Source organism: Cylas formicarius, unplaced genomic scaffold (assembly GCF_029955315.1).
Source record: "Cylas formicarius isolate icCylForm1 unplaced genomic scaffold, icCylForm1.1 PGA_scaffold_12__32_contigs__length_19106922, whole genome shotgun sequence".
In the NCBI taxonomy this organism is placed as follows: Eukaryota; Metazoa; Arthropoda; class Insecta; order Coleoptera; family Brentidae; genus Cylas; species Cylas formicarius.
Window position 1 is genome coordinate 15,002,698 of NW_026844225.1, and position 16,268 is coordinate 15,018,965.

At 35.5% G+C, this 16,268-nt stretch overlaps 1 protein-coding gene across 1 annotated transcript; it reads left to right on the forward strand.

Moving 5' to 3' along the window:
* The first annotated feature begins 2,306 nt into the window (after positions 1 to 2,306).
* LOC132695793 (uncharacterized) lies at positions 2,307 to 15,467 on the forward strand. Its single transcript, XM_060660258.1, has 19 exons — positions 2,307 to 2,437; positions 2,908 to 2,981; positions 3,037 to 3,185; positions 3,240 to 3,427; positions 3,548 to 3,669; positions 3,725 to 3,954; positions 4,245 to 4,315; positions 4,380 to 4,541; positions 5,706 to 5,842; positions 5,961 to 6,106; positions 6,159 to 6,262; positions 6,390 to 6,609; positions 6,796 to 7,011; positions 7,316 to 7,524; positions 7,581 to 7,773; positions 7,833 to 8,138; positions 8,598 to 9,050; positions 13,045 to 14,742; positions 14,919 to 15,467. Exons 1-19 carry the CDS (start codon positions 2,307 to 2,309, stop codon positions 15,201 to 15,203), a joined length of 5,094 nt encoding a protein of 1,697 aa, XP_060516241.1. The 3' UTR covers positions 15,204 to 15,467.
* Positions 15,468 to 16,268: the final 801 nt, after the last annotated feature.

The following is a 16,268-nucleotide window of genomic DNA, read 5'->3' on the forward strand; positions in this document are numbered from 1 at the left end:
GATAACGAAGGGGAATTTAAGGGGTAAAAATTATTAAACAAGGCTACGTACTGTTACTCAATATAATATTTTAAATTAACAATTTAATAATTTATTTATTTAATTTAATCAAATAAGAATTCTTTTTTAGGTTTTTGGAAGTGGTAGAGAAAGAATATCTTCAAATGTTATGTTTTCATCAACTTTCGAAGTTTTAGACACCTGTAAAGACATCACTATCACAATGGCCATAAAACAAATCATAAAAATTAATTAAAAATTTTTTTTTTAGAAAAGTTAATGGTAATTTAAACAAATTTATAGGACAGGTTCACAAAGAATATTTCAATTAGGAAGGCTCAGACCTGCCTTTGATATAGGATACTTATATATTATAATGCATTAAACTATTGAACACCCTGTATTCTTGAAAACTTTGCAGTTCCAGGACCATGTTTATCAACACTTTTTTTTTTCATATTTTTTTAATACAGAATCGCCCCCTAAGTTATTTTTCATTTTTTTCAACACCTTGTATAATATATATTTTATATAATCTACCTACAATGTACGGGATGTCCCATTTTGGTTATTTCTGCGGGGTATCTCTGTTATTTTTATCAATAGAAAATGTAGCTTTGCGACAGTGTATTACGTTTTTTTTTTGGAAAGTAAAGATGTTCGTAGTCGTTTTAGTTTTTAAGAGACAGAGCTAATATTAAAATATTATATTTTCCGGAACTCCCCGTATCTCAACTAACAGATAACTATAAAATTATCGAACCTCACTCTATTTTTAAAATGGAACGCCCTGTATACTAAGTTAACATAAGTGATCAGTGTAATTGTAATTGTATTTTTCGCATAGCCACCAAAATTATCTCTGGTTGATTGCGGATTGTTCTTGGTATAGGTATATCGAGAACTACTACTACAAAAATTACTTCTGGGGAACTTTAGTTCAACCACTTTTTGCGGATTCCGTCCAAAAATCCCGCATGGAGAGTTGCCTGCCCTCTAGCGTTATCCCGTAAAATCTACAAAAATAATGCAAGGTTTAAACCTGCGCACGTTAGATGTTAAATTAGTTTAAAATTGAAACCAATATGGTTAATCGTTTTATTCGTGTTTTTTTTTTAATCTAAAATGGTGCTCCATTTCCTTTTGAAAATCAAAGAATTGAACTTAAACAACGAATTTATTCTTGACATCCGTTAAAAAAATTCTGAACTGTGGCACAAACAAAAATATCATAGCTCTCCTGAATTTTTAGTGTGTTCTCTTCTGTGACTACTACAGTACCAACACCGCGCGGCATTTAATAGGAAAAGGCGCCTATGATTAGAGAAGGGTACAGACTTGTTTGTAGCGCCGCACGGATAGGCCGTTCGTTACAGGCGCCAGTAGTTTTTTTTTACAAAGGATTCGCACATAGTTGCTCTCATCACAACTGGCGTAGTCGAAAGGTTTTTCACGTTGGATCCAGTGGCGTAGTCAGTTGTCTTGTGAAAATCGCAAATTTTGATATATAAACGTATTTTTTTAATGCTTGTTATTAGTTTTTCAAAATGAATGTATGTGTGTGATCAATATTAAGTGCGCAATGATACTACGGCATCATGTATCCAGTTTCCCTTAATTATCATATTTTGACGTAACACGAGCGATAGCAGAAGAAGGAGTGGGTAAATATTAAAATAATAATTACGTAATGTAATGAACTCCGTCACTGGGCCCTACGCAAAAAAAGCAATCCGGACCGTTTTTTTTTTACTTTTTCGATAAGTTAACATATTACGGAACTGCAAACAGTATCATTTCTTAAAAAGCACCCTTGGGTCACGGAAACCGCAAAACGCTGTTTTTATTATTATGCAAGATAGGCCGCAAAACCACCAAAAACGGGACACCCTATACAACAACTAACTGATTAAAGACGAAAAAAAAACTGAAAACGCTACCAAATTCAATATAAAATCACCTTTAGCATATTAAATTTAAATTTCTCTATAAAATATGTTCATCAAATTTATAGTAAATCAATAATAATCGATGGGTTTTGGATAAGGGAACTCGAATCTATAAAAACGATTCCTGATATGTAGGCAACACACAAAACCTTATCATGGCTAACTCGATTGTCTATTTTTTTTATTCCAGGGCAGAAAAGACGCCAAAGTTTTGTAGGGTGACGTGTCAGTTAGAAGGCGTTGTATTTTCAGTAAAGTGTTTGAAGTATTATCCTTCGAATTACTTCTGTCTTTAAACAAAAAACCCCGCAAATTGCGAAATTGAACAAAGCCGTTAAAATTTGAAATAAATCCGGAATGCAACGGAACGCTACGACTAATCCGTCTCCAGCAGTGGAGCCGTCTAGTGTTGCCCCATGTCAAAGTACAGCCGCCGCTTCTTCCTCAGCCGACTCGCCTGCATTGCCATGGGGTAAAAAACCCGTAAGGTAAATATTATTTGTTTGGGTTTTACTTTTAAACTACGGACTAACTTACGCAAACGCAGTAGCCTTTACTCTAAGCGCAGAATCTGTGCAAAACTTGCGGAACCCTCGTTATTTGTTCTACTCTTAAATAACTAATTTGCTTTATTTCAATGTTTTTTGATGATTTTCAACATACGAGGAACTTTAATTCCTTATCTAATGGAATTAGTTTTCTTCAGTTTGAGGTTTAGGTTAGAAGTTTAACCCGGATTTTGCTGCAAAGGCTGCTTCCTTGATAATCAACTGTGATTTTTAACCAGGAACCCAAATAAATGGAATGCCTAACTAGAGTTTGCAGATTGAAATTCATAAATTAAACAACACTTCCTAGTAAATTAAAAGTTACTGTCGAAAAGACGGACATTTTTTTTTGTGTTACATTATTAGGTCAACTTTCGGTCACAACTTTTAATTGACCTGAATATTTTTAGCGTGTCATTTTCAAATAGAAAAACTTCGACGAAATCTTCGATAACCGCCGAATCAGAACATCGAACTATCCTAGGTAACTTATAGATAAGTGTGATCATTTCGGGTGTCAACTAGTGCTCGCGTTTCAGCCATCACCGGAGGCAGAGGAGAAGCCAGATGTGAAGTGGGTATCGCGGCTATACAACTTCCAAATTCTTTTCTGACCCTTTCCCAAATATCCGACACTGAAAGTTACCTAAATACGTTGGCGAAAATCAACGTATTCGATCCAACCGAGGTATGCCCACTTATTTATTCGTTTACGTGATTTTTTGTACTAACGACATTGTAGATATTGCATCCCATCACGTTCGAAAGCAACGCAGGCAAACGCATGTTAGAACAGATCAAAGCGCAATTTCCGAAGAAAAAATACACAACGATGTTGCGCAGATTTTTTAACAGTATCCAAGGTTTGGATTGGCTGCAAGAATATTGCATCCCTAGTTGTTATTTTGCACTCGTCGCCGTTAAAGACAGGTATTTGTGGGTCTATATATTTTTCAAACATTTTACTACTCTATTGTAATTCGGGGGCGACTATACCACGAAAATATTCTTATCAAAATGCTCATAATAACATAATAACGTTATGTGTAGATATTACGCCCTAGCAGCAGCAGCGGCCCTTATAACTTACCTTCGAGAAACATTGCGCGTTGGCTACGTAAGGCATTCCATCAAGCTTGATTACCAAGCGTCAGAAGGCTATACCATCATAGGTATAAAACAATTTATGCTACAATTTTCCATGACGGGCACTTAAAAATATTTTAGACGTTTGTACTGCCGATAGACTCGAACTCGTTTCCTGCGAAGAATCTGAACAGCCTAACAAGAAAAAAGCAAATCTTTTCTCGTTGTTGAATCATTGCTTGACCCGTATCGGAGTGAGGACCCTCAGATCTATGATTTTGCAGCCCCTATATTCGGTTTCATATATTGAACAACGTCTGTCTTGGGTCAACGAGCTTTATGAGAATCCTACCGTACTGGGTGCCTTAAGGGTGCGTTCTCATTTAACATTTACCAGAAATTTAAAAATCAATTGACTTTTTTATTATGTGAAAAGTCCAACTACGAAAAATTCGAAAATTTCCTATTATGCTAACGTCGACTAAAATATTTCGTTGCGTTTATTTTACCTCTATATTATCATTGAAAAAAATGTGAAAGCCAAAAAAAAATTTTTTTTGCTTTAGCCTTTCGCCTCCATGGACATTGGCATAACAGAAGATTTTCCTCTAATTAAATTAAATTAAAAAGTAAATGCGTAATTCGCGTTAATATTTTTCAGGAAACTCTTCCCATGTTGAACAATATCGATCATTTACTTAGTATGGGTATGGTGCTGTCAGAAAGCGAGAAGTAAATGTCAAAATTAATTTTTTTTCATTGTAAATTCACTTTTATGTTTTTATTTTTGTGGCAGATTTTCTTATCGTCAACTGAATTACCTACTGCTGCTAAATAATGTCGTAGACGTAGTCCTAGGTTTGAAAGAGACAATTGGCAGCCTCAATCAGGACCTTTTTACGGACTTGGTTGGTTTTCTTGGCAACGAAGACTTTACTACAATCAGAACCGTCTTAAGGTAAGACGATCTCATTCAATTTTATTTAGCTCGCACGCTGGTGCGTGCATGTGTGTGTGTGTTTTTTTAAATTTTTTTCCAACTTTTAATTTTTTTTTTAATTAGATACCCAGTAGAAAAAAAATGGTGATGTGTGTGAATTATTAAAATATGTTTTTTTATTAATAACAATAGAAATGGAAATAATTATGAATAATGATTTTGTTTAATACAGGGTGGTTCATAAAGATATTAGACAACAAAATATTTGAATTAAGCTCAACATTTATCATACAAATATCGCATGATGAAAATCCGAAAGAAAGGTAGTCCAACTGTATCGGTTTTTGGGTTTTGACCCTTTTGCCTTTATAAAGTTCACGGTATTTTTTCCGTTTTCTAAAAAAATAAATACTGAAAATATGAAATGAAATGATATTAATAATATTAATGAAAACAAGCATCACATCAAATGTTGGTGTTGTCCACCATCTACGTCAATACAAAAAAATGTTAAACAAAACTTCGATTTGTATTTTCTCAACTATTACAAAAAATTGACATCTTCGGCGTATACCAAATCCTGTAAATATGGCAACATTGGGAAGTGCAGAGGGTTTCAGTCTGGACTCCAAACAATTGTCGCACTGGCAACCACATATTTCCTCTTAAGGCGAATATATATATCTTCGAGGTATATCAGAAATTACACCATACAAAAAATTTTCGCCTTAAACTCTGCAGAATGTAGTTTCTCAGAATCCCAGAAATTGGATTTGGACCGATTTTCCATGAAAAAATCATGTTTCAACTACAATTCGATAGAAAAAAAAATTGATTCGATTAATCTAAATAATATGGTGATACTAACGCCATCTAAGAGCAACGTGTAACTTTCTCAACTGCTACATTTGTTTGATGCATTTTGTGCTTGATCACATTGTTTTAGTGTTTAGTTTAGAGATTGCTCATTTTTTATGAATCACCCTATATAATTGCGAATCACTTTTTGAATAAATTGCTACTTAATAATTAATAAATTGCAAAAAATAATTATGATGGAGTAAATTTCCGGATTTTTTTGTCTTTACCTGGTCCGCGATACTTGGTAAATCGTGGCATTTTTTAAATTCGATCAATACTAGAAGACGCATTTTCTCAATTTTGGGTTTTGTGGACCCACAGGCAGATATTAAATGAAGACGCCTATCCCATCAAAGGGCGGACAAGTACCCAGAGGATTTTCGCCATTAAATATGGCGCCAACGGCCTTTTGGACGTGATCAGGCAAACCTATTCGGAGAGAGTACAGGACATTCAAGGTGCTTAGTTTAATAAAAAAAATATTTTGAATAAACAACAGCGTCACTTTAACATGGAAAATTGCATATGCCAATGGCAGAATGGGTTCGAAATAAAAATTATAATTTCATTCTTTAGAATACGTAACCAAGGTAGGTGCGAAATACAATTTGCCGTTGACGGTGGCCAACACCAACTCCAAAGGCTACCATATGGTGATGACTTTGAATAAGCAGAAATACGGCAAGTTCCAAACATCCAGTTTACCTTTGGAGTTTATCGAGGTATTGCAGGAAAATTGGGGTTATTACGCGTTACGGATTTTTTTCCCTACAGGTGTGTACAACTAGGAACAAGCTCACCATGAAAACGCCTGAGCTGGTAAACCTCAATACCAGAATTGACGATATCATGCAGGATCTGATATCAGTCTCCAACTCGTAAGTCCACAACTTAAAGCTAGCATTTTCTTTTTGACGCAGTATTTCTTGGTTTTGCTTTCTTATTACTATTTAACCCCGTTAATTCCCCAGTCATTGATTTTTTTTTGTCAACAATTTGATACAGGGTGATCAGATCAGTAATGATAGATATGCGGGAGCATATCAGCCTCTTCTTTACTTTGTGCGACAAAATCGCGTATTTAGATGTGATCCAATCACTGGCCACCGTCAGCTTATGCTACGGTTACACTAGACCAATGTTTGCCAACTATACTGAAGTCATCCATGGTCGACATCCGCTCTTGGAGTTTCTGTGCGACGAGGAGCCCGTTCCCAACTCTGTGGTGAGTGACTTTCGCTTAAATTAGCCTCAGTTTAAGCTAAAGTTGAAAGTTTTGCATTATAAGGGTAAATAAAATCTATATCTATATTTTTTTCTTTATTTGTGGATCGCGTGAAAGCAGAAACCTTTTTTTTTTATTACAAAAAAAGGGCGACCTGGTTTTTAATTTCACCATTTCCCTGATTAGGAAGTATGTGAACATTATAACGTGCACATCATTAGTGGTCCAAATGGTGCCGGAAAGAGTGTTTACTTGCGGCAGCTGATGCTGCTTCAGATCATGGCGCAAGTGGGATGTTTCGTTCCAGCCCAGTCGGCCGTCTTCAGGTCGGCAGATCGCATGTACGCTAGGATAACGAACACCGACGATATTGAGTCCGGATTTTCTTCGTTCGTTTCGGAGGTTAGTGACGAACCTATCGAATCTTGAAATTCCATACTAACTTCTAGTGCTATTTAACTTTTATTTGTTTATAATTATCGAATTGTACACAAAAAAAATCATCATCTGAAATTATAAGTGATTACGGTGAATTGAAAAAAAAATCTATATCTATAGGGTGTTCAGTAAAACAATTCAAGTTGGCATTGTCATATTAAAAACTTTTTCTTTGTGGGACCCTCCTCATTGTCATTAGTATAACGTCAAATATCCAAATTTTTGCTTTTTTTGGCCCATCCGGTATTACGTCTTGTTAACTTGTCAGATTAAGGAAGTCGGTTATATGGCCAGTACGATGACCGATCATTCGCTAATTATCATGGACGAGCTATGTAACTCGACATCCGTGGCCGAAGGCGTCTCAAATGCCATGGGAATCTGCAGCTATCTAGCTACATTGAAAGCCTACGTATTCGTTACCACCCATTACGCTTTGCTGAACAAACTGAAGGACATGTTTCTTAATGTCAAAGTGTAAGTTTAAAAGAAAACCTAAACAAATCGGGATAATATATACGTTGGGGAAGCAGGTGGCAAATGGAAACGTTGAGTATTGGCAATCCTGAAGACTTAAAATCTTACAAGTTGGATTTTAAGTACAGATTGATTCCTGGGTCGACCAACGTGCAATGGTACGGTGTGTACATGGCACGGGATGCCATTTCCGAAGATACAATGGAGCATGTTATCAAACTAGCGGCTAAAGTCAACAAGAGACGTATGGTATGACTTTTCATAAACGGAAAATTATTTGCCAAAAGGTAAAAGGTTTGATCTTTCAGAATATCCATGTCGGAACGGTAGATCAGTCCATGCGATTAAAATATCAACTGCATTGCAAACTAGGGAAACTCAAGGATAAAAATACACTGACTGAAACGGAAGTGAATAAATGCTTAAAAGCGTACGAAGAAGAATTGAATAAGTTGAATACTTCTGGCGATGCTGTTCCTGAATTAAGTACCATAACGGATGAACTCTCTTGCTCGTACGCGTGGCTAGAGGACTTGCATTTGAGAAGAGAGAACAGTCTAAACGAGATATCCGCACCCGAAGAAAATGTTAATCTGCAAGATTTAATCCCGGAGGTAAGCCATTTTCGCGCAACTCTTTTTAATGTTTTTGAAAATAGGGATGAAACTCACAACGTTAAAAGTCAACTAATGATAATTTTATTAATTGCAATTTCCAATTTTTCGATGGCCAATGTTATATAAGTTTAATTTAATTTTATCATTTGGTAGTTCAATAGAAATAATTCTCATTGGTGCCTTTTATAGCTTGTTTATGTTTATTTTTAATTTTTATACTCCCCACCCAACCCAAACAGTCACGATTTTATACAAATGTACATACATAAGTAGGTATGACGTTGCTCGGGCCAGACAGGGCGGTATATTTGAACTACTTCCTATGCTTGCGATATAAGTCCTTATATATACCATTGTACGTAACATATGGAGGTATAGGGTGGGTATATATGAAATTATAAGGAGTAGTTCAAATGGGCCGTGAGCGACTCGATACCTACTAACATACAATCGTAGGTACAGCTAAACGAAGGCACCTCGATACTTACGCTACTATCATCGAGTATGAATGACGGAAATAGCAGCATCGGAGCTGTGGAAAACGCCGAAGAAGATTTATCAAATCAGCTAGCAGCGATTCGTATTGCCACGGGTTACGATGGCTTTTTGCCATCAGGTCATAACGATATAATAACGTCAACCCCCGCTCGATCCCCGTCAAATAACAATGATGACGGCGGATGTCCCGATGCTGAATTTTATTCTGAAACACTCAACTTCTCTTACATGAATCCACACCCTATACTAAATCGCCCGATAAGATCGGCTTCTCTACATTTTCCGTGCTCATCAAATACCCGTTGCGGCTGGTCATGTCCCAATACTGAATTTTATTCTAAAAGAAGCAACTTCGATGAGCAACAACAATCTGCAGTGGATCGCCAGATGGATGATAGCACTTTGGGGCAGGTAAGGTCTGTCCATAGATATAAGAAAGTGACCAATTGCTTTTGAACAGCATTATCCATACAATGCAACAAGATTAGTACCTAAAGTTTCGGAATTTAAATTCGGGTAAAATTGTGGTTCGTAATAGAAAATAATTTTATACCTACCTGTGTTTAATATTCTTTGGTTTGGTATACTACTTAGTTTATGTTTATTAGTAATCATTCTTATTTCGAGTGTGTTGATTGGTGTGCGAATTATGCAAAATATGCGCGAGTCTAGTGTATCTCAGGAGATGCTCTCCGCCCAAATGTAGAAAACACTATTCTATCGAGACTAAGGAAGTTATAAACCATGTTTGTTTGACTCTCATTGAACGTGGTGCCAGCAAGCAAGCATTTTTAGAAGAAACGGCCACATTGACGAAAATTCCAACATCAACTATATGGAAAATTGTGAATAATCCCATTTCAGCGAGGGAAAAAAGAAGCGATGTTGACATTTTCTCGAGCGTAGATGAAAGTGATCAAGATATAAATAATACGGCTTAAAATTTACCAGTTATACGAGCAACAAAGCGCGCCTACATTAGATATCTTAATTAGGAGGCTTGAAAAAGATGAAACCGGTGTTAAATGTGGGCAGAACTACCTTATGGAAGTGTAGTCAACACATGGGTTTTGGATTTAAAAAAATTGACAAAAGGCAAGTTTTAATGGAATCTTTTAGAATTCGGAAATGGCGAAAAAATTATAATTTACAGAGAACAACAAAAGAAAATTATTTACTTGGATGAAACCTGGTTCGACACTTATGATACCCCGGAAAAGGGTTGGGTCGACTCAACTGATAAGTATAAAACAAACGCGCCATCAAAAAGAGGTAAAAGAATAACTTTTTTGTATGTTGGCTCTAAAGATGGTTGGATTCCAAATGGACTTTCTCTGTATGTGAAAAATATTAAAGATTCTTCTCTGGATTACCACGAAGACACCACAGCTGATTTATTTGAAAGTTGGTTTAAAAACAAACTAGTTCCAAACATTCCTCCTAATGGCGTCATTGTAATGGACAATGCAAGTTATCACAGTAGACAGTTGACTAAAACCCCTTCCTCATGTGACACAAAAGCAACAATCCAAAACTAGATGTATAGTAACGACATTTATTTTCTCGAAAATTATACCAAAAAGCAATTAATTGAGGTTCTACAAAGCTTGAACCTACAAAAGGAATACGTCTGTGATAATTATGCAAAAAATCTAGGGTATACAGTTTTAAGGCTTCCCCGTGTTAACTCCAATGTCCTCAAACTTATAGAAACCGAAGTTTTTAACATCCCTCCACAAAGTTGGGCAAATTCTGTTAAACATGTAGAAAAAGCAGAACAATGGTATATCTATATTGCAGATAATATAGAACAAATAATAATTAGAACAGGCGATGATAGCGATAGTGATACTGATATATTATGTGAATAATTTTAAAAAAATAAATGAGAACTAAAAGTTCATATTTTCACGAAATTACATATTTTTACATGACAATTGTTTCCACAACACCGTCTTTAATGATATTAAGTTCTTTGTTGTAATTTTCTGTTGAGAGTGGCGTATTAAGAAGTCTGTGTATAAAAGAGTTAAATGCAGCCATTTTGTGTGTATAAGGGTGATTTGAGCTGTTATGTATGACTGTGTCCGTGTGTGAAGGTTTATGATATATTGAAACATCTAATTTGTTTTGCACTTTTGTAATAGTTAAGTCGAACACTGTGTTCGAAGTGTTTTCGGAGCGCGAGCATTGAAGATGCCAAGTGAGATTTTGGCGAAACGTCTGCAGGATTCCAGTCGGATGCAAGATTTGCAGGATTCCAGTCGGATGCAGGATTCCAGTCGGAGTTCAACGAGCGAACGGATGATATCCCGGAATATAGTGTCATCATATATATATATATATATATATATATATATATATATATATATATATATATATATATATATATATATATATATATATATATATATATATATATATATATATATATATATATATATATATATATATATATATATATATATATATATATATATATATATATATATATATATATATATATATATATATATATATGTGTTCGAAGTGTTTTCGGAGCGCGAGCATCGAAGATGCCAAGTGAGATTTTGGCGAAACGTCTGCAGGATTCCAGTCGGATGCAAGAATTGCAGGATTCCAGTCGGATGCAGGATTCCAGTCGGAGTTCAACGAGCGAACGGATGATATCCCGGAATATAGTGTCATCACATTTTTCCATCCGTGAATCAATACGTGAGAATATATATATATATATATATATATATATATATATATATATATATATATATATATATATATATGTGTTCGAAGTGTTTTCGGAGCGCGAGCATCGAAGATGCCAAGTGAGATTTTGGCGAAACGTCTGCAGGATTCCAGTCGGATGCAAGAATTGCAGGATTCCAGTCGGATGCAGGATTCCAGTCGGAGTTCAACGAGCGAACGGATGATATCCCGGAATATAGTGTCATCACATTTTTCCATCCGTGAATCAATACGTGAGAATATATATATATATATATATATATATATATATATATATATATATATATATATATATATATATATATATATATATATATATATATATATATATATATATATATATATATATATATATATATATATATATATATATATATATATATATATATATATATATATATATATATATATATATATATATATATATATATATATATATATATATATATATATATATATATATATATATATAATGGACTGCCCTCAATGAAATGGGAGTGCCACACCATCTTATCTTCCTCATAATTACGTTATACCAAAACACAACTGGTAATGTCAAGATTAATAACAGATATTCTCGAGAATTTCAACCAAGATGTGGAGTGAGACAAGGATGCGTATTATCACCACAACTATTTAACATATACAGCGAATACATTATTAGGAAATCGCTCGATGGTTGGATGGGAGGAGTCGCAATTAATGGCAGAAAAATTAACAATCTTCGATTTGCTGATGACACCGTCTTACTGGCAAACACTGCAGACAAATTGTTGGATCTCATTCATAGGATTGAAAAAGAGAGCGTGTATCTAGGTCTGGAACTCAACACTTCCAAAACAAAAATCATGATAATTGACCGAGCTAATAATAATCGATCGGATAGAATGAGTGAACAACACAAAACTGATGCTACGGAAATGTATTGTTGGAGAAAATTACTAAATAGTTCATGGACACAACACCGGACTAGTGACTCCATACTGAAACAACTAAAAGTCAAACAAAGATTGTCTAGCCTGATACGATTGCGTGTCCCAAAATATTTTGGACATGTAATGCGAAGAGGTCCAAAGTGCTTAGAGAAAATAGTCATTCAGGGAAAAGTCGAAGGAAAAAGAAACCGTGGCCGCTCACCGACAAGATGGATCGACCAATTAACAAAACCTACGGGGATGACCATGCGTCCTCTCATCACCGAAGCCCAGGACCGTGAGAGATGGAAGACTCTAGTGAACGACGTCGCATTAGCCGCTACATCCTCACAAGAGGATACAGACTGAAGAGAGAAGCAAAGTACGGACCTGTTCGTCCATATTTCATTCTTGCAGTTTGTCCGGGTCTTTCCTTAATTCGTATCAGTTTGTCACTTTCTTATATCTATGAACAGACTTTAACTAGAATATCGCGTAAAACAATATTTTAACTGTGGAACCGGCTGCTTGAACTTTGTCTGCAATAATTGATATTAACTAATTTAATTAATTTTCACTATTAGCGTTGAGAGCGTTATTAAAACAAAATATTGAAAGCGTTTTAAAAATTTCGGTTTTATTTTGATATACTTTGCCTATTTATTATCGACATATTTTTGGTGGTAACATTTTTATATTGTGGTTGTTTTAAATGTTTTTTTTATCTACTCCATATGCCACATTAGGAAAATGAAGTACATGGTTGCCCTAGCGTGGACATTATCGAGGGTGGTCAGGTTGCATCAGAAAATAATGATGGAAATTTTGGACCTATATTCGAAGACGAAGCCATTATTTTCTCTAACGAAGAAATTATTGATGAAATGGGGAGCGATAATTATGCTAAACCTGCGTCTATGGAGGAACCCATTTCCCCTGTTGTGGAAAATACAGATTGTAGGGGAAACGTATCAGAGAATAGCGATTGTAATCGTAGTCCTACACCTATTCCCGAGAACAGTGCCGAGTTTGACGAAAGGTTGGAGATTTTTGAAACAACAATATCATTATCACCCCTCGAGGAACACGTCTTCCCCAATGTTGAAATCATAAATGGTCCCGGTAGTATATCAGGAGACAGCGATGACCGTGGCAAGCACACGGAAAAGCAAGAAGATATTTTCCCAATTGTGGAAATTAATGACGGTTCCGGTAGTACATCAGGATGCAGCGACTACTATTCGCAAAACAATATCGTTAACAATATGGATGACTGGGAGATGAGGACCCCCATTTGTAGTAGCGGCACCTCGTTTGAATCAGATGGAGCGGATTCAAGCAACGTGAATACAGCCAATTTTAGTCCAGATTGGCAATTCGAAGGATTCTGTGAATCAGAAAAGAAAACCGCTGTCGACGCTACGGCGAAAATTGATACCGGCCTTTCGGAAGTATCGAGAACAAACGTCGATGACAATGGTAATAAGTCATCAGATGGAACGGATTTGAACAGTTGCCCCGGTACATCTGCTACATTCAATACGGTAGAAAAGATAACCAAATCTCCCATTTTCGATGATGGTATTCAAAATACCTCACTCGGAAAGACCAAAATAAATTTTGGTCCAGATGTAATACCATTTTTGGGGTTCGAGGACTCAGAGAAGAAACTCGCCTGCGATGATTTAACCCGTAGTTCAGCATCTCTGATGGAAAGGAACCTCAATAGATCATTGACATCAGTTGGTGGGGATTTGTTAAGTAGTAAAGCCAGCACATCTGCTGATTCTAACAAGTCAGGGACCACTTTACAAGCGGTTACTAACAACACCCCGTCGACATCAAAAGTAGCGAACCCTGCTTCAAAGAAAAGCAAAGTCGAGGTGCCATCTTCGCCAACCAAACCAAATTTTGACCCAGATATCCCGTTCAAAGGATTCGAGAGGACAAAGGAAACTGTCTCGAATGACACGACGAAAGATTTAACCAGCATTTCAGCAGCTTCGAGGAAAAGGAACCTCGATGGCAATACCTCGTCGACATCAAATGGAATTGATTCAAAAAAGAGTTTCCCTGGCACGCCGGCTAATATCAAAAAATTCAAGACCGTATCTAACTTGTCTAGTGCTTCGAGAAAAAGAAACCTTGAAGTTCCGTTGGCGCTTACGGAAGCGAGCAGCTCCATGCAAACCACGGGTTCCACGGGTAATGGCGTGGGTTCCGGCAAAAGGAATAAGAAGAGATTCGTGCCTCCGATACAAGCGATGAGTGTGCGCCAAATTAAAAGGGATTTTGACATGCAGGATCGGGTACTTTTTGAGGGTGGTGCGGATCATGAGGATTTGGCTAAAGTATGGCAACAGCGGAGAAACAGACCCACACCGAATCAAATCAAACAGGGTACCTGCCTGATGACGTTGGTCAAGAACCAAGAGGGTTTTGAGGTAAGAATTTTGGTTTTCGTTATTTTTCCGTCAGCACTCGTGTACATTTGTTTACAAATTATAGAGTAGAAAATATTAAATAAATAACTTTGAATAACAAAAACTGATATATACCTACTTATATAATTTTTATAACTACCAATCTAGTAATACTTTTTGAACTTACGATACTCTAGGTAATTGATGATAAGGAAAGGAAAAATAGCGCCGCCATGTTTAAGAGGCCATCTAAAAATATCCCTCGCACTAGGATCGGTTTTAACACAACCATCTTCAGTGGTGAAAACGTGAAAACATTCGAGCAGTTTATTAATTCCAAAAAGGACGATTTTCGAACTTTCAATTTCAATTTGGGCGGAAACCAGCCCCATCCTAGTGGCGTTTTTCAACAGGTGATTACTTGTGATGTCCTATTTTTCGGTTTTCATCACTGTCGTTCGTTAATACCCGTAAACAAGTAAATATTAACATAAAACTTATAAATTGGCCAAAAACTGATGATTTTAATTTGTTTTCATGTCGTTAATTTTTTTATTTCTTTGTTTTTTCAATTAAATTTCAGAATCCCTGTCAATGGTTTAGATTTCCAGGTGTTTTTTTTTTATAAAAAATGTTGTCTAATCAGAAAACAATTTTCGTATAGGCTGACGCTGTGCCGCCAAGTAGGAGCTTCTCGGTGACTTATGCTAGAAAAAAAAAATCCGTCGTGAATCAGGAAAAGCAAATTTTACCAGCCATGGCATCGGACGATTCTGATTCGGCTTAAAGTGAAAGCTGAGTTGATTCCAAAATATTTCATTTAATGTTTGTTTTTTGTTTTCTTTTAACGTTTGGAATATAATTTTTTTGGTTTCGCTATTCTTTTTTTATTATGTGCGTAAAATAAATGTCGTAACATGTGGAAAAAACTAACTTTACATACATACATTTCTTCACAACTGGTGGAGGTCCATTTAAAAAGTTACAATCTCGTTCAGGGAAGTTTAAATGATTGCAATTTTATTATTGTTTAAAAACAGGGAAGGATAAGTATATAAGTAAATAAGTAATATAATAATGAACGATTTTTGAAGACTACTTGGACAATACGAAATAATTTAAAATAAATAACCAGTTTCTTGACACGTGGTGGAGGCCTGTTTATTTTGTTATGATCCTTTTTTATTTTTAATGCTTTTAAAATATTATATTAATATATAGAGAGTGTTTCTATTTTCGTGGCTAAGGTACCTTTTTCTTCTTGTTTAGAAAAAGTCTTACCGTTTCTGACATATTTGGAATCTTCTCAAAGTGGTGTTTGGCAAATCGAAATATATCTATCGATTTCTCCGACTGAAAATCTTTGTTATACTTTAATAGTCTGTATTACTATTGTAAAAATTATAATTAAAAAAACAGGGTGATCAAAAAGTTACATTAAATATTTCATTTAAAAGATCATAGAAAGTAATTTTTATAATTCGATTGTATTTAGCGTCTTAAAAAAGTGTTACTTTGTAAAACATAGCCCAAAGAAAATCGATCAC